We start from the raw sequence: 20,157 nt of genomic DNA on the forward strand, positions 1-20,157 counted from the left end.
AGCCACTGAGAACACCAAGGCTGACGGGGAGCTCAGGGTGCGGATTGGGGGAGGGGCCCCACACCTCAGGACTGAGAGAACTTTCCAGAAAGTTGCATCCTTAGCACAGAATCCCTGCTTCGGGGTGGCCCTCGGTTTCCACAAAAGACTCATTCTAGGAAAACCTTGTCACAGAACGTGACCATTCCCTTCCACCTTACACTATTGATAGAAGATACGTACGACACGCCACTGAGACGGGCCCCTGCAACAGGCACTGGCCCGGCATGCTGCCCACCCCACCCGGCACAGCAGAAGGCCTCCTGGCGGCCGACACACCTCGTGTCCCATTAGAAAGGGTGGGTGGATGGACAGTCAATGGCCCAGCGGCCACGCGGTCAATGAAAACACCGCCAAAGCCACTCAAGCCAGAGCCAGTCACAGTAGCACATGGGAATGAGAGGGGCGAGGACAGGGGAGACAGAGCCCTCCCGAGGGGTGCAGGGACCTCAGAATCAGCAGGGAGAGTGGGGGCAGGGCTGGAGGGATGTTCTGGGCTCTGCCCCCTGCAGACTCTCCTCGAACCACCTCTGCCATCACCACACGGGCCACCTCAGCACCAGCCCCAACAGCCTCTATCAAGTCAACGGCCACAGGATCCACGGTGACACAGGCCACAAGGAACCCCACAACGTTCACGCTGAGCTCAGCCACGCAATCCACAGCTCGGGCCACAGAGCAGACCACACCAGTACCGCCGATCCCACAAACGTCAGAGACTTCCACGGGGCCCCCACGTAAGGACGCCTCCACGTGACAGGCCCCAAAAGACTAGGCACAACACATACCCAGAAACAGGATGGAAGCGGCAAGGGGCTGCATGGGAGGGAGGCAGGTGAGGTCGGGTCACGAGGGGGTGCCCATCGAACCCCCAGGCTCAAGCGCGGCGCCCTAACTGCAGCCGCTCAGCTTCTCAACACCAGCATCAGAGACCCACCCCAGGGGAAACACACACCGAGGGGGCCAGCACACGTGCCGCTGCCTTCAGTGCAGCCCAAAGTAGTACAGGTTGGGTGACGAGCGTCCCAAATCGTCTGACAGCCAACCTAGAAACTGAGACCTGACCCAGAACACCACCAGGAGGCCCATGGCGGCAGGCACTGCCCAGCAAAGACAGCCAGACAAGAGTGGGGGAGGGGAAAGGTGCCACATGGGCAAAGCAGTACCAACTGAAAGCACACTCCAGAAGCCAAGGAGCAAAGGACTCACAAAAACCCAGGGGGAGACGGAAGGTAACACGATAGACACGCTCAGGGAATGCCTGGGACATCCCCACCAGGTACACACAGAAGCCACAGGCGGGCAGGAAGAAAACGAGTCAGGACTGGGGGACGGGACGGGTCGTCACCCAGGTAAGACCGGGAGGAGAAGTACTTGACTGACACACACTGTTTCCCACAGCAATCGCAACACACCACGGGACCCCGGACACAACTGCCACCAGGGAGACAAGGCACACGGAGTCCCCCCGATCCCCTGAGACTACCAAAAGCCACAGCAGCCAACACACAAGTCACGAGATGACACACTCCACACTCCACCCTGAAGAGAACACACACACAACACTTATATCCAGCACTTCCGACACACGACACACAAGACATTCTGTCCCACCGCCTGCTGTACCCACCAGCGCCCGGTCGACAGGTCCCCCCACGGGCACGTCCTTCCGCACCACCTCCGCCAGGCCAACCCCGCCGCGCCCCGAGACCACACGGTCCACGCGCCCTGCCCCCTCCACCACGTCCTCGGTGACGCACACAACCCACCGACTCGTCACCCCAACCCACTCGGAGACCCACCAGCCCCACTCCACCGCCAGCCCTCCCCTCTCCTCTTCGGCAACCCCCATCGTGCCCGGCACTGGCACACGGCCCACGCACACGGCCACGCCACTCACTCGGACCACCCAGACGCCTAGCTCGGTCACCACCACCAAAACCTCCAGCGCGCCCGGGCCACATCCTTCCGCCCCCGTCCACACGCAATCCTCACCCACTCCCCACACCACCGTCTCCCCCACGCCCCCCAGGTCCGGAACCACGACCCCCGCGACACACACCGCGACAAACACGGCCACCGCGAGCAGGTCCCACACACCCCACACGACTCACTCCGGCCCGACGCCGTCCGCTGTACCCACCAGCGCCCGGTCGACAGGTCCCCCCACAGGCACGTCCTTCCGCACCACCTCCGCCAGGCCAACCCCGCCGCGCCCCGAGACCACACGGTCCACGCGCCCTGCCCCCTCCACCACGTCCTCGGTGACGCACACAACCCACCGACTCGTCACCCCAACCCACTCGGAGACCCACCAGCCCCACTCCACCGCCAGCCCTCCCCTCTCCTCTTCGGCAACCCCCATCGTGCCCGGCACTGGCACACGGCCCACGCACACGGCCACGCCACTCACTCGGACCACCCAGACGCCTAGCTCGGTCACCACCACCAAAACCTCCAGCGCGCCCGGGCCACATCCTTCCGCCCCCGTCCACACGCAGTCCTCACCCACTCCCCACACCACCGTCTCCCCCACGCCCCCCAGGTCCGGAACCACGACCCCCGCGACACACACCGCGACAAACACGGCCACCGCGAGCAAGTCCCACACACCCCACACGACTCACTCCGGCACGACGCCGTCCGCTGTACCCACCAGCGCCCGGTCGACAGGTCCCCCCACGGGCACGTCCTTCCGCACCACCTCCGCCAGGCCAACCCCGCCGCGCCCCGAGACCACACGGTCCACACGCCCTGCCCCCTCCACCACGTCCTCGGTGACGCACACAACCCACCGACTCGTCACCCCAACCCACTCGGAGACCCACCAGCCCCACTCCACCGCCAGCCCTCCCCTCTCCTCTTCGGCAACCCCCATCGTGCCCGGCACTGGCACACGGCCCACGCACACGGCCACGCCACTCACTCGGACCACCCAGACGCCTAGCTCGGTCACCACCACCAAAACCTCCAGCGCGCCCGGGCCACATCCTTCCGCCCCCGTCCACACGCAGTCCTCACCCACTCCCCACACCACCGTCTCCCCCACGCCCCCCAGGTCCGGAACCACGACCCCCGCGACACACACCGCGACAAACACGGCCACCGCGAGCAAGTCCCACACACCCCACACGACTCACTCTGGCCCGACGCCGTCCGCTGTACCCACCAGCGCGCGTTCGACAGGTCCCCCAACGGGCACGTCCTTCCGCACCACCTCCGCCAGGCCAACCCCGCCGCGCCCCGAGACCACACGGTCCACGCGCCCTGCCCCCTCCACCACGTCCTCGGTGACGCACACAACCCACCGACTCGTCACCCCAACCCACTCGGAGACCCACCAGCCCCACTCCACCGCCAGCCCTCCCCTCTCCTCTTCGGCAACCCCCATCGTGCCCGGCACTGGCACACGGCCCACGCACACGGCCACGCCACTCACTCGGACCACCCAGACGCCTAGCTCGGTCACCACCACCAAAACCTCCAGCGCGCCCGGGCCACATCCTTCCGCCCCCGTCCACACGCAATCCTCACCCACTCCCCACACCACCGTCTCCCCCACGCCCCCCAGGTCCGGAACCACGACCCCCGCGACACACACCGCGACAAACACGGCCACCGCGAGCAAGTCCCACACACCCCACACGACTCACTCCGGCACGACGCCGTCCGCTGTACCCACCAGCGCCCGGTCGACAGGTCCCCCCACGGGCACGTCCTTCCGCACCACCTCCGCCAGGCCAACCCCGCCGCGCCCCGAGACCACACGGTCCACGCGCCCTGCCCCCTCCACCACGTCCTCGGTGACGCACACAACCCACCGACTCGTCACCCCAACCCACTCGGAGACCCACCAGCCCCACTCCACCGCCAGCCCTCCCCTCTCCTCTTCGGCAACCCCCATCGTGCCCGGCACTGGCACACGGCCCACGCCCACGGCCACGCCACTCACTCGGACCACCCAGACGCCTAGCTCGGTCACCACCACCAAAACCTCCAGCGCGCCCGGGCCTCATCCTTCCGCCCCCGTCCACACGCAGTCCTCACCCACTCCCCACACCACCGTCTCCCCCACGCCCCCCAGGTCCGGAACCACGACCCCCGCGACACACACCGCGACAAACACGGCCACCGCGAGCAAGTCCCACACACCCCACACGACTCACTCCGGCACGACGCCGTCCGCTGTACCCACCAGCGCCCGGTCGACAGGTCCCCCCACGGGCACGTCCTTCCGCACCACCTCCGCCAGGCCAACCCCGCCGCGCCCCGAGACCACACGGTCCACGCGCCCTGCCCCCTCCACCACGTCCTCGGTGACGCACACAACCCACCGACTCGTCACCCCAACCCACTCGGAGACCCACCAGCCCCACTCCACCGCCAGCCCTCCCCTCTCCTCTTCGGCAACCCCCATCGTGCCCGGCACTGGCACACGGCCCACGCACACGGCCACGCCACTCACTCGGACCACCCAGACGCCTAGCTCGGTCACCACCACCAAAACCTCCAGCGCGCCCGGGCCACATCCTTCCGCCCCCGTCCACACGCAGTCCTCACCCACTCCCCACACCACCGTCTCCCCCACGCCCCCCAGGTCCGGAACCACGACCCCCGCGACACACACCGCGACAAACACGGCCACCGCGAGCAGGTCCCACACACCCCACACGACTCACTCCGGCACGACGCCGTCCGCTGTACCCACCAGCGCCCGGTCGACAGGTCCCCCCACAGGCACGTCCTTCCGCACCACCTCCGCCAGGCCAACCCCGCCGCGCCCCGAGACCACACGGTCCACGCGCCCTGCCCCCTCCACCACGTCCTCGGTGACGCACACAACCCACCGACTCGTCACCCCAACCCACTCGGAGACCCACCAGCCCCACTCCACCGCCAGCCCTCCCCTCTCCTCTTCGGCAACCCCCATCGTGCCCGGCACTGGCACACGGCCCACGCACACGGCCACGCCACTCACTCGGACCACCCAGACGCCTAGCTCGGTCACCACCACCAAAACCTCCAGCGCGCCCGGGCCACATCCTTCCGCCCCCGTCCACACGCAGTCCTCACCCACTCCCCACACCACCGTCTCCCCCACGCCCCCCAGGTCCGGAACCACGACCCCCGCGACACACACCGCGACAAACACGGCCACCGCGAGCAGGTCCCACACACCCCACACGACTCACTCCGGCACGACGCCGTCCGCTGTACCCACCAGCGCCCGGTCGACAGGTCCCCCCACGGGCACGTCCTTCCGCACCACCTCCGCCAGGCCAACCCCGCCGCGCCCCGAGACCACACGGTCCACGCGCCCTGCCCCCTCCACCACGTCCTCGGTGACGCACACAACCCACCGACTCGTCACCCCAACCCACTCGGAGACCCACCAGCCCCACTCCACCGCCAGCCCTCCCCTCTCCTCTTCGGCAACCCCCATCGTGCCCGGCACTGGCACACGGCCCACGCACACGGCCACGCCACTCACTCGGACCACCCAGACGCCTAGCTCGGTCACCACCACCAAAACCTCCAGCGCGCCCGGGCCACATCCTTCCGCCCCCGTCCACACGCAGTCCTCACCCACTCCCCACACCACCGTCTCCCCCACGCCCCCCAGGTCCGGAACCACGACCCCCGCGACACACACCGCGACAAACACGGCCACCGCGAGCAAGTCCCACACACCCCACACGACTCACTCTGGCCCGACGCCGTCCGCTGTACCCACCAGCGCGCGTTCGACAGGTCCCCCAACGGGCACGTCCTTCCGCACCACCTCCGCCAGGCCAACCCCGCCGCGCCCCGAGACCACACGGTCCACGCGCCCTGCCCCCTCCACCACGTCCTCGGTGACGCACACAACCCACCGACTCGTCACCCCAACCCACTCGGAGACCCACCAGCCCCACTCCACCGCCAGCCCTCCCCTCTCCTCTTCGGCAACCCCCATCGTGCCCGGCACTGGCACACGGCCCACGCACACGGCCACGCCACTCACTCGGACCACCCAGACGCCTAGCTCGGTCACCACCACCAAAACCTCCAGCGCGCCCGGGCCACATCCTTCCGCCCCCGTCCACACGCAATCCTCACCCACTCCCCACACCACCGTCTCCCCCACGCCCCCCAGGTCCGGAACCACGACCCCCGCGACACACACCGCGACAAACACGGCCACCGCGAGCAAGTCCCACACACCCCACACGACTCACTCCGGCACGACGCCGTCCGCTGTACCCACCAGCGCCCGGTCGACAGGTCCCCCCACGGGCACGTCCTTCCGCACCACCTCCGCCAGGCCAACCCCGCCGCGCCCCAAGACCACACGGTCCACGCGCCCTGCCCCCTCCACCACGTCCTCGGTGACGCACACAACCCACCGACTCGTCACCCCAACCCACTCGGAGACCCACCAGCCCCACTCCACCGCCAGCCCTCCCCTCTCCTCTTCGGCAACCCCCATCGTGCCCGGCACTGGCACACGGCCCACGCACACGGCCACGCCACTCACTCGGACCACCCAGACGCCTAGCTCGGTCACCACCACCAAAACCTCCAGCGCGCCCGGGCCACATCCTTCCGCCCCCGTCCACACGCAGTCCTCACCCACTCCCCACACCACCGTCTCCCCCACGCCCCCCAGGTCCGGAACCACGACCCCCGCGACACACACCGCGACAAACACGGCCACCGCGAGCAGGTCCCACACACCCCACACGACTCACACCGGCACGACGCCGTCCGCTGTACCCACCAGCGCCCGGTCGACAGGTCCCCCCACGGGCACGTCCTTCCGCACCACCTCCGCCAGGCCAACCCCGCCGCGCCCCGAGACCACACGGTCCACGCGCCCTGCCCCCTCCACCACGTCCTCGGTGACGCACACAACCCACCGACTCGTCACCCCAACCCACTCGGAGACCCACCAGCCCCACTCCACTGCCAGCCCTCCCCTCTCCTCTTCGGCAACCCCCATCGTGCCCGGCACTGGCACACGGCCCACGCACACGGCCACGCCACTCACTCGGACCACCCAGACGCCTAGCTCGGTCACCACCACCAAAACCTCCAGCGCGCCCGGGCCACATCCTTCCGCCCCCGTCCACACGCAGTCCTCACCCACTCCCCACACCACCGTCTCCCCCACGCCCCCCAGGTCCGGAACCACGACCCCCGCGACACACACCGCGACAAACACGGCCACCGCGAGCAAGTCCCACACACCCCACACGACTCACTCTGGCCCGACGCCGTCCGCTGTACCCACCAGCGCGCGTTCGACAGGTCCCCCAAGGGGCACGTCCTTCCGCACCACCTCCGCCAGGCCAACCCCGCCGCGCCCCGAGACCACACGGTCCACGCGCCCTGCCCCCTCCACCACGTCCTCGGTGACGCACACAACCCACCAACTCGTCACCCCAACCCACTCGGAGACCCACCAGCCCCACTCCACCGCCAGCCCTCCCCTCTCCTCTTCGGCAACCCCCATCGTGCCCGGCACTGGCACACGGCCCACGCACACGGCCACGCCACTCACTCGGACCACCCAGACGCCTAGCTCGGTCACCACCACCAAAACCTCCAGCGCGCCCGGGCCACATCCTTCCGCCCCCGTCCACACGCAATCCTCACCCACTCCCCACACCACCGTCTCCCCCACGCCCCCCAGGTCCGGAACCACGACCCCCGCGACACACACCGCGACAAACACGGCCACCGCGAGCAAGTCCCACACACCCCACACGACTCACTCCGGCACGACGCCGTCCGCTGTACCCACCAGCGCCCGGTCGACAGGTCCCCCCACGGGCACGTCCTTCCGCACCACCTCCGCCAGGCCAACCCCGCCGCGCCCCAAGACCACACGGTCCACGCGCCCTGCCCCCTCCACCACGTCCTCGGTGACGCACACAACCCACCGACTCGTCACCCCAACCCACTCGGAGACCCACCAGCCCCACTCCACCGCCAGCCCTCCCCTCTCCTCTTCGGCAACCCCCATCGTGCCCGGCACTGGCACACGGCCCACGCACACGGCCACGCCACTCACTCGGACCACCCAGACGCCTAGCTCGGTCACCACCACCAAAACCTCCAGCGCGCCCGGGCCACATCCTTCCGCCCCCGTCCACACGCAGTCCTCACCCACTCCCCACACCACCGTCTCCCCCACGCCCCCCAGGTCCGGAACCACGACCCCCGCGACACACACCGCGACAAACACGGCCACCGCGAGCAGGTCCCACACAGCCCACACGACTCACACCGGCACGACGCCGTCCGCTGTACCCACCAGCGCCCGGTCGACAGGTCCCCCCACGGGCACGTCCTTCCGCACCACCTCCGCCAGGCCAACCCCGCCGCGCCCCGAGACCACACGGTCCACGCGCCCTGCCCCCTCCACCACGTCCTCGGTGACGCACACAACCCACCGACTCGTCACCCCAACCCACTCGGAGACCCACCAGCCCCACTCCACCGCCAGCCCTCCCCTCTCCTCTTCGGCAACCCCCATCGTGCCCGGCACTGGCACACGGCCCACGCACACGGCCACGCCACTCACTCGGACCACCCAGACGCCTAGCTCGGTCACCACCACCAAAACCTCCAGCGCGCCCGGGCCACATCCTTCCGCCCCCGTCCACACGCAGTCCTCACCCACTCCCCACACCACCGTCTCCCCCACGCCCCCCAGGTCCGGAACCACGACCCCCGCGACACACACCGCGACAAACACGGCCACCGCGAGCAAGTCCCACACACCCCACACGACTCACTCTGGCCCGACGCCGTCCGCTGTACCCACCAGCGCGCGTTCGACAGGTCCCCCAAGGGGCACGTCCTTCCGCACCACCTCCGCCAGGCCAACCCCGCCGCGCCCCGAGACCACACGGTCCACGCGCCCTGCCCCCTCCACCACGTCCTCGGTGACGCACACAACCCACCGACTCGTCACCCCAACCCACTCGGAGACCCACCAGCCCCACTCCACCGCCAGCCCTCCCCTCTCCTCTTCGGCAACCCCCATCGTGCCCGGCACTGGCACACGGCCCACGCACACGGCCACGCCACTCACTCGGACCACCCAGACGCCTAGCTCGGTCACCACCACCAAAACCTCCAGCGCGCCCGGGCCACATCCTTCCGCCCCCGTCCACACGCAATCCTCACCCACTCCCCACACCACCGTCTCCCCCACGCCCCCCAGGTCCGGAACCACGACCCCCGCGACACACACCGCGACAAACACGGCCACCGCGAGCAAGTCCCACACACCCCACACGACTCACTCCGGCACGACGCCGTCCGCTGTACCCACCAGCGCCCGGTCGACAGGTCCCCCCACGGGCACGTCCTTCCGCACCACCTCCGCCAGGCCAACCCCGCCGCGCCCCGAGACCACACGGTCCACGCGCCCTGCCCCCTCCACCACGTCCTCGGTGACGCACACAACCCACCGACTCGTCACCCCAACCCACTCGGAGACCCACCAGCCCCACTCCACCGCCAGCCCTCCCCTCTCCTCTTCGGCAACCCCCATCGTGCCCGGCACTGGCACACGGCCCACGCCCACGGCCACGCCACTCACTCGGACCACCCAGACGCCTAGCTCGGTCACCACCACCAAAACCTCCAGCGCGCCCGGGCCACATCCTTCCGCCCCCGTCCACACGCAGTCCTCACCCACTCCCCACACCACCGTCTCCCCCACGCCCCCCAGGTCCGGAACCACGACCCCCGCGACACACACCGCGACAAACACGGCCACCGCGAGCAAGTCCAACACACCCCACACGACTCACTCCGGCCCGACGCCGTCCGCTGTACCCACCAGCGCCCAGTCGACAGGTCCCCCCACGGGCACGTCCTTCCGCACCACCTCCGCCAGGCCAACCCCACCGCGCCCCGAGACCACACGGTCCACGCGCCCTGCCCCCTCCACCACGTCCTCGGTGACGCACACAACCCACCGACTCGTCACCCCAACCCACTCGGAGACCCACCAGCCCCACTCCACCGCCAGCCCTCCCCTCTCCTCTTCGGCAACCCCCATCGTGCCCGGCACTGGCACACGGCCCACGCCCACGGCCACGCCACTCACTCGGACCACCCAGACGCCTAGCTCGGTCACCACCACCAAAACCTCCAGCGCGCCCGGGCCACATCCTTCCGCCCCCGTCCACACGCAGTCCTCACCCACTCCCCACACCACCGTCTCCCCCACGCCCCCCAGGTCCGGAACCACGACCCCCGCGACACACACCGCGACAAACACGGCCACCGCGAGCAAGTCCCACACACCCCACACGACTCACTCCGGCCCGACGCCGTCCTCTGTACCCACCAGCGCCCGGTCGACAGGTCCCCCCACGGGCACGTCCTTCCGCACCACCTCCGCCAGGCCAACCCCGCCGCGCCCCGAGACCACACGGTCCACGCGCCCTGCCCCCTCCACCACGTCCTCGGTGACGCACACAACCCACCGACTCGTCACCCCAACCCACTCGGAGACCCACCAGCCCCACTCCACCGCCAGCCCTCCCCTCTCCTCTTCAGCAACCCCCATCGTGCCCGGCACTGGCACACGGCCCACGCACACGGCCACGCCACTCACTCGGACCACCCAGACGCCTAGCTCGGTCACCACCACCAAAACCTCCAGCGCGCCCGGGCCACATCCTTCCGCCCCCGTCCACACGCAATCCTCACCCACTCCCCACACCACCGTCTCCCCCACGCCCCCCAGGTCCGGAACCACGACCCCTGCGACACACACCGCGACAAACACGGCCACCGCGAGCAAGTCCCACACACCCCACACGACTCACTCCGGCACGACGCCGTCCGCTGTACCCACCAGCGCCCGGTCGACAGGTCCCCCCACGGGCACGTCCTTCCGCACCACCTCCGCCAGGCCAACCCCGCCGCGCCCCGAGACCACACGGTCCACGCGCCCTGCCCCCTCCACCACGTCCTCGGTGACGCACACAACCCACCGACTCGTCACCCCAACCCACTCGGAGACCCACCAGCCCCACTCCACCGCCAGCCCTCCCCTCTCCTCTTCGGCAACCCCCATCGTGCCCGGCACTGGCACACGGCCCACGCCCACGGCCACGCCACTCACTCGGACCACCCAGACGCCTAGCTCGGTCACCACCACCAAAACCTCCAGCGCGCCCGGGCCACATCCTTCCGCCCCCGTCCACACGCAGTCCTCACCCACTCCCCACACCACCGTCTCCCCCACGCCCCCCAGGTCCGGAACCACGACCCCCGCGACACACACCGCGACAAACACGGCCACCGCGAGCAAGTCCCACACACCCCACACGACTCACTCCGGCACGACGCCGTCCGCTGTACCCACCAGCGCCCGGTCGACAGGTCCCCCCACGGGCACGTCCTTCCGCACCACCTCCGCCAGGCCAACCCCGCCGCGCCCCGAGACCACACGGTCCACGCGCCCTGCCCCCTCCACCACGTCCTCGGTGACGCACACAACCCACCGACTCGTCACCCCAACCCACTCGGAGACCCACCAGCCCCACTCCACCGCCAGCCCTCCCCTCTCCTCTTCGGCAACCCCCATCGTGCCCGGCACTGGCACACGGCCCACGCCCACGGCCACGCCACTCACTCGGACCACCCAGACGCCTAGCTCGGTCACCACCACCAAAACCTCCAGCGCGCCCGGGCCACATCCTTCCGCCCCCGTCCACACGCAGTCCTCACCCACTCCCCACACCACCGTCTCCTCCACGCCCCCCAGGTCCGGAACCACGACCCCCGCGACACACACCGCGACAAACACGGCCACCGCGAGCAGGTCCCACACACCCCACACGACTCACTCCGGCCCGACGCCGTCCGCTCTACCCACCAGCGCGCGTTCAACAGGTCCCCCAACGGGCACGTCCTTCCGCACCACCTCCGCCAGGCCAACCCCGCCGCGCCCCGAGACCACACGGTCCACGCGCCCTGCCCCCTCCACCACGTCCTCGGTGACGCACACAACCCACCGACTCGTCACCCCAACCCACTCGGAGACCCACCAGCCCCACTCCACCGCCAGCCCTCCCCTCTCCTCTTCGGCAACCCCCATCGTGCCCGGCACTGGCACACGGCCCACGCACACGGCCACGCCACTCACTCGGACCACCCAGACGCCTAGCTCGGTCACCACCACCAAAACCTCCAGCGCGCCCGGGCCACATCCTTCCGCCCCCGTCCACACGCAATCCTCACCCACTCCCCACACCACCGTCTCCCCCACGCCCCCCAGGTCCGGAACCACGACCCCCGCGACACACACCGCGACAAACACGGCCACCGCGAGCAGGTCCCACACACCCCACACGACTCACTCCGGCCCGACGCCGTCCGCTGTACCCACCAGCGCCCGGTCGACAGGTCCCCCCACGGGCACGTCCTTCCGCACCACCTCCGCCAGGCCAACCCCGCCGCGCCCCGAGACCACACGGTCCACGCGCCCTGCCCCCTCCACCACGTCCTCGGTGACGCACACAACCCACCGACTCGTCACCCCAACCCACTCGGAGACCCACCAGCCCCACTCCACCGCCAGCCCTCCCCTCTCCTCTTCGGCAACCCCCATCGTGCCCGGCACTGGCACACGGCCCACGCCCACGGCCACGCCACTCACTCGGACCACCCAGACGCCTAGCTCGGTCACCACCACCAAAACCTCCAGCGCGCCCGGGCCACATCCTTCCGCCCCCGTCCACACGCAGTCCTCACCCACTCCCCACACCACCGTCTCCTCCACGCCCCCCAGGTCCGGAACCACGACCCCCGCGACACACACCGCGACAAACACGGCCACCGCGAGCAGGTCCCACACACCCCACACGACTCACTCCGGCCCGACGCCGTCCGCTCTACCCACCAGCGCGCGTTCGACAGGTCCCCCAACGGGCACGTCCTTCCGCACCACCTCCGCCAGGCCAACCCCGCCGCGCCCCGAGACCACACGGTCCACGCGCCCTGCCCCCTCCACCACGTCCTCGGTGACGCACACAACCCACCGACTCGTCACCCCAACCCACTCGGAGACCCACCAGCCCCACTCCACCGCCAGCCCTCCCCTCTCCTCTTCGGCAACCCCCATCGTGCCCGGCACTGGCACACGGCCCACGCCCACGGCCACGCCACTCACTCGGACCACCCAGACGCCTAGCTCGGTCACCACCACCAAAACCTCCAGCGCGCCCGGGCCACATCCTTCCGCCCCCGTCCACACGCAATCCTCACCCACTCCCCACACCACCGTCTCCCCCACGCCCCCCAGGTCCGGAACCACGACCCCCGCGACACACACCGCGACAAACACGGCCACCGCGAGCAAGTCCCACACACCCCACACGACTCACTCCGGCACGACGCCGTCCGCTGTACCCACCAGCGCCCGGTCGACAGGTCCCCCCACGGGCACGTCCTTCCGCACCACCTCCGCCAGGCCAACCCCGCCGCGCCCCGAGACCACACGGTCCACGCGCCCTGCCCCCTCCACCACGTCCTCGGTGACGCACACAACCCACCGACTCGTCACCCCAACCCACTCGGAGACCCACCAGCCCCACTCCACCGCCAGCCCTCCCCTCTCCTCTTCGGCAACCCCCATCGTGCCCGGCACTGGCACACGGCCCACGCCCACGGCCACGCCACTCACTCGGACCACCCAGACGCCTAGCTCGGTCACCACCACCAAAACCTCCAGCGCGCCCGGGCCACATCCTTCCGCCCCCGTCCACACGCAGTCCTCACCCACTCCCCACACCACCGTCTCCCCCACGCCCCCCAGGTCCGGAACCACGACCCCCGCGACACACACCGCGACAAACACGGCCACCGCGAGCAAGTCCCACACACCCCACACGACTCACTCCGGCCCGACGCCGTCCTCTGTACCCACCAGCGCCCGGTCGACAGGTCCCCCCACGGGCACGTCCTTCCGCACCACCTCCGCCAGGCCAACCCCGCCGCGCCCCGAGACCACACGGTCCACGCGCCCTGCCCCCTCCACCACGTCCTCGGTGACGCACACAACCCACCGACTCGTCACCCCAACCCACTCGGAGACCCACCAGCCCCACTCCACCGCCAGCCCTCCCCTCTCCTCTTCAGCAACCCCCATCGTGCCCGGCACTGGCACACGGCCCACGCACACGGCCACGCCACTCACTCGGACCACCCAGACGCCTAGCTCGGTCACCACCACCAAAACCTCCAGCGCGCCCGGGCCACATCCTTCCGCCCCCGTCCACACGCAATCCTCACCCACTCCCCACACCACCGTCTCCCCCACGCCCCCCAGGTCCGGAACCACGACCCCTGCGACACACACCGCGACAAACACGGCCACCGCGAGCAAGTCCCACACACCCCACACGACTCACTCCGGCACGACGCCGTCCGCTGTACCCACCAGCGCCCGGTCGACAGGTCCCCCCACGGGCACGTCCTTCCGCACCACCTCCGCCAGGCCAACCCCGCCGCGCCCCGAGACCACACGGTCCACGCGCCCTGCCCCCTCCACCACGTCCTCGGTGACGCACACAACCCACCGACTCGTCACCCCAACCCACTCGGAGACCCACCAGCCCCACTCCACCGCCAGCCCTCCCCTCTCCTCTTCGGCAACCCCCATCGTGCCCGGCACTGGCACACGGCCCACGCCCACGGCCACGCCACTCACTCGGACCACCCAGACGCCTAGCTCGGTCACCACCACCAAAACCTCCAGCGCGCCCGGGCCACATCCTTCCGCCCCCGTCCACACGCAGTCCTCACCCACTCCCCACACCACCGTCTCCCCCACGCCCCCCAGGTCCGGAACCACGACCCCCGCGACACACACCGCGACAAACACGGCCACCGCGAGCAAGTCCCACACACCCCACACGACTCACTCCGGCACGACGCCGTCCGCTGTACCCACCAGCGCCCGGTCGACAGGTCCCCCCACGGGCACGTCCTTCCGCACCACCTCCGCCAGGCCAACCCCGCCGCGCCCCGAGACCACACGGTCCACGCGCCCTGCCCCCTCCACCACGTCCTCGGTGACGCACACAACCCACCGACTCGTCACCCCAACCCACTCGGAGACCCACCAGCCCCACTCCACCGCCAGCCCTCCCCTCTCCTCTTCGGCAACCCCCATCGTGCCCGGCACTGGCACACGGCCCACGCCCACGGCCACGCCACTCACTCGGACCACCCAGACGCCTAGCTCGGTCACCACCACCAAAACCTCCAGCGCGCCCGGGCCACATCCTTCCGCCCCCGTCCACACGCAGTCCTCACCCACTCCCCACACCACCGTCTCCTCCACGCCCCCCAGGTCCGGAACCACGACCCCCGCGACACACACCGCGACAAACACGGCCACCGCGAGCAGGTCCCACACACCCCACACGACTCACTCCGGCCCGACGCCGTCCGCTCTACCCACCAGCGCGCGTTCAACAGGTCCCCCAACGGGCACGTCCTTCCGCACCACCTCCGCCAGGCCAACCCCGCCGCGCCCCGAGACCACACGGTCCACGCGCCCTGCCCCCTCCACCACGTCCTCGGTGACGCACACAACCCACCGACTCGTCACCCCAACCCACTCGGAGACCCACCAGCCCCACTCCACCGCCAGCCCTCCCCTCTCCTCTTCGGCAACCCCCATCGTGCCCGGCACTGGCACACGGCCCACGCACACGGCCACGCCACTCACTCGGACCACCCAGACGCCTAGCTCGGTCACCACCACCAAAACCTCCAGCGCGCCCGGGCCACATCCTTCCGCCCCCGTCCACACGCAATCCTCACCCACTCCCCACACCACCGTCTCCCCCACGCCCCCCAGGTCCGGAACCACGACCCCCGCGACACACACCGCGACAAACACGGCCACCGCGAGCAGGTCCCACACACCCCACACGACTCACTCCGGCCCGACGCCGTCCGCTGTACCCACCAGCGCCCGGTCGACAGGTCCCCCCACGGGCACGTCCTTCCGCACCACCTCCGCCAGGCCAACCCCGCCGCGCCCCGAGACCACACGGTCCACGCGCCCTGCCCCCTCCACCACGTCCTCGGTGACGCACACAACCCACCGACTCGTCACCCCAACCCACTCGGAGACCCACCAGCCCCACTCCACCGCCAGCCCTCCCCTCTCCTCTTCGGCAACCCCCATCGTGCCCGGCACTGGCACACGGCCCACGCCCACGGCCACGCCACTCACTCGGACCACCCAGACGCCTAGCTCGGTCACCACCACCAAAACCTCCAGCGCGCCCGGGCCACATCCTTCCGCCCCCGTCCACACGCAGTCCTCACCCACTCCCCACACCACCGTCTCCTCCACGCCCCCCAGGTCCGGAACCACGACCCCCGCGACACACACCGCGACAAACACGGCCACCGCGAGCAGGTCCCACACACCCCACACGACTCACTCCGGCCCGACGCCGTCCGCTCTACCCACCAGCGCGCGTTCGACAGGTCCCCCAACGGGCACGTCCTTCCGCACCACCTCCGCCAGGCCAACCCCGCCGCGCCCCGAGACCACACGGTCCACGCGCCCTGCCCCCTCCACCACGTCCTCGGTGACGCACACAACCCACCGACTCGTCACCCCAACCCACTCGGAGACCCACCAGCCCCACTCCACCGCCAGCCCTCCCCTCTCCTCTTCGGCAACCCCCATCGTGCCCGGCACTGGCACACGGCCCACGCCCACGGCCACGCCACTCACTCGGACCACCCAGACGCCTAGCTCGGTCACCACCACCAAAACCTCCAGCGCGCCCGGGCCACATCCTTCCGCCCCCGTCCACACGCAATCCTCACCCACTCCCCACACCACCGTCTCCCCCACGCCCCCCAGGTCCGGAACCACGACCCCCGCGACACACACCGCGACAAACACGGCCACCGCGAGCAAGTCCCACACACCCCACACGACTCACTCCGGCACGACGCCGTCCGCTGTACCCACCAGCGCCCGGTCGACAGGTCCCCCCACGGGCACGTCCTTCCGCACCACCTCCGCCAGGCCAACCCCGCCGCGCCCCGAGACCACACGGTCCACGCGCCCTGCCCCCTCCACCACGTCCTCGGTGACGCACACAACCCACCGACTCGTCACCCCAACCCACTCGGAGACCCACCAGCCCCACTCCACCGCCAGCCCTCCCCTCTCCTCTTCGGCAACCCCCATCGTGCCCGGCACTGGCACACGGCCCACGCCCACGGCCACGCCACTCACTCGGACCACCCAGACGCCTAGCTCGGTCACCACCACCAAAACCTCCAGCGCGCCCGGGCCACATCCTTCCGCCCCCGTCCACACGCAGTCCTCACCCACTCCCCACACCACCGTCTCCCCCACGCCCCCCAGGTCCGGAACCACGACCCCCGCGACACACACCGCGACAAACACGGCCACCGCGAGCAAGTCCCACACACCCCACACGACTCACTCCGGCCCGACGCCGTCCGCTGTACCCACCAGCGCCCGGTCGACAGGTCCCCCCACGGGCACGTCCTTCCGCACCACCTCCGCCAGGCCAACCCCGCCGCGCCCCGAGACCACACGGTCCACGCGCCCTGCCCCCTCCACCACGTCCTCGGTGACGCACACAACCCGCCGACTCGTCACCCCAACCCACTCGGAGACCCACCAGCCCCACTCCACCGCCAGCCCTGCCCTCTCCTCTTCTCCATCTCCTCACAACACCAGGTCAAATTTTGTCTCCCACAGCCTCACATCCTCAGGCACCCCAAGCGTGTCACACACTGCATCCATTTCTCTCTCACCTGTCTCCACTCCCATTCGGTCCTCCCTTCCCCCTCTCCCCACCTCTACCCCACCTCACTTGTCGACTTTGTCCGCCTCCAGCACCACGTTCCTGCCTTCCTCACCCAGGACCACACCCAGCTCCCCCACAGCCCACACTCTGTCTTCCCAGTCTCCCGCCTCTCAGTCTACGTCTCTCACCTCCCAAATCCCCACGTCCGGCCTCTTGTCTTCCACCCTGGGAATGACAGCCATCCTCACTTCTCCGGTGACCAACCTCACGACCGGACAGTCTAGCTCCAGTGTGCCGCCGACCACCGTGTTCCTGCCCGGCTCCACCTTGAGCCGTGGAAGCTCGTCCTTCCATACTGCGGAGTCCTCGTCGAGCCGGGGCACCCCCGTCTCTTCCCTGGCCTCCTCTCCGACCAGGTCCCCAGGTGAGGAGTATCTCTGGGGCCCACTCTGCCACCTTGGCTTCCTCCAGTGCAGCCTCGTGACTCTGGAGTGTACCCTCGGTCTCTCCCCCCGTGGCCCCCGCCTCTTCCCTTTCTCCCAGCCTTTTGGGACCTCTTGGGCCGTGCCTTTCTCTCCCAGCCCGCACTCCCCACGCGGCTGGGCTCCATCCAGCCCTCTCCACACATTGCCGACAGCAGCTTACTGGTGATCGTGGCGTGGGATCTCCTTTGTCCCCCAGCAAGCCTCCTTTCTCCTGGGTCGGCAGGCCGCACGGCAGACTGAACCTCTTCCCTTACGTTCCGCACGGGCAGCGCCTGATGTCGGCGCTGCTCTGCCTGCCGCTGGGGTGCCAGCGGTGGCTTGCCCCGACTGTCTGCTGGGGCCCCTCCCTGCCCCTTCCGAGAGGACAGACCCCTGCAGGGAGCTCCCGAGATGCTGTCTCTCTCCTCCAGGATATTCACGTCCTCCCCGCTCCCCCCCCAGCTCTGGTCCCAGCTGACCAGAGACGCCCATGTGCACAGGTCAGTGTTGGGCCATGAGGGTAGGAGCCTGAGTGTAACTCAGCAGGGATCAGGAAACCCTTGACCTCGGGGTACCCCCAAAATAGCCAGCTTCCGGAAGGAACACACCACACGAGAGAGCATCAGCCTTGGTTCCCACGCACAGCTGTGAGGTCCGAGGGCAGCGGCGCTGGAACAAGGGGAGACGGCCTGGGGCGGGGGCTATAGTGCAGGGGCGAGGGCCCCGGGGAGACTGCACTGTGGGCAGGCAGGCATCCTGACGTCTTGTGAGCAGCAGCAGCTGTGAAGCTCGCAGCTTGCTCCCTCCTCACTCATGGGAGCCTCGTGAATCCCCGCCTCACTCCTCCTGCCCCCTGGGAGGGTCAGAGTGTGTCGCCCCCCACCCGTGCATTAGGGCTGGCAGCTGACCACACCTATCTGCCTCCCAGGGATCTGCTCAGTGAAGGAGCTTCAGGAGGAGGTCACGTACAAGGGGTGCATGGCCAACGTGACGGTGACCCGCTGTGAGGGCTTCTGCCCCTCCTCCGCCAGGTGAGCTGCTGGCCCCAGGCTGGGAGCCTCCCCCATCTGAGCGCATGCCAGCCAGTCAGGTAGCCAGGCCGGCGCCCTGCCTCCATCAGCCTGCCTGGGGCAAAGGCAGACCCTCTCCTGACTGCCCGGGAGCTGGGGAGGCCAGCAAGTGCAGGGGGCACGCTCCTCAGGGCCCCCTTGGCCCAGGCACTTGGCACCGCCCTTCTCCCTGGAGCCGTCCGGGAGGAGCAGGGGTCGCACTCGGGGGCTGGTCGGGGAGGAGCAGGAGGAGCACTCCCGAGGCAACGGCCCTGACCCACGCTCCCGGCTGTGGCTTCTTTGTAGTTTCAACGTCCACACCGAGCAAGTGGACGTGCACTGTGGCTGCTGCTACCCTCTCAGCTCCTATGAGAAGCAGCTCGTGCTGCCCTGCCCAGACCCCGGAGCACAAGGACAGCGGCTGGTACTCACACTGCAGATGTTCAGCAGCTGTGCGTGCCGCCCCCGGCGCTGTGGGGACTAGGGACACAGACCCCGGGCGTGAGGACGAAGCGCTGCTCTCAACGCCACCCGCCCCTCCCACCCCCGACGCTGACTTGCCCCCACCCCCCCCGCCATGGCTCCCACGAGGCATAGCCTCAACGAGCCCCCACACCCGGCTCGGCGGGACACCTCAGGGGAAGCGCACTGCCGAGAAGGGCTGCGGACGCTGAGCGAGCCCAACAGACTGGAACGAACCGGTGGCCCCCTGAGCACGCCCGTCGGTCATCCACACGGCCTCCCAACCTGTGATGGTGGCCACCCGCCCCT

General features: G+C 69.6%; 1 protein-coding gene across 1 annotated transcript in view; it reads left to right on the forward strand.

The window, feature by feature from the left end:
* The window catches only part of LOC131486718 (mucin-19-like), a 31,509-nt gene extending 11,566 nt beyond the window's left edge, over positions 1–19,943 (forward strand). Inside the window, exons 29-32 of the mRNA XM_058686599.1 lie at positions 1,687–17,803; positions 17,963–18,297; positions 19,266–19,368; positions 19,693–19,943. Of these exons, the coding sequence (XP_058542582.1) occupies positions 1,687–17,803; positions 17,963–18,297; positions 19,266–19,368; positions 19,693–19,870 (16,733 nt within the window). The 3' untranslated portion in view covers positions 19,871–19,943. The remainder of the gene's footprint in view (positions 1–1,686; positions 17,804–17,962; positions 18,298–19,265; positions 19,369–19,692) is intronic.
* The last annotated feature ends 214 nt before the right edge of the window (positions 19,944–20,157 follow it).

This window comes from Neofelis nebulosa, chromosome 10, assembly GCF_028018385.1.
Source record: "Neofelis nebulosa isolate mNeoNeb1 chromosome 10, mNeoNeb1.pri, whole genome shotgun sequence".
In the NCBI taxonomy this organism is placed as follows: domain Eukaryota; kingdom Metazoa; phylum Chordata; class Mammalia; order Carnivora; family Felidae; genus Neofelis; species Neofelis nebulosa.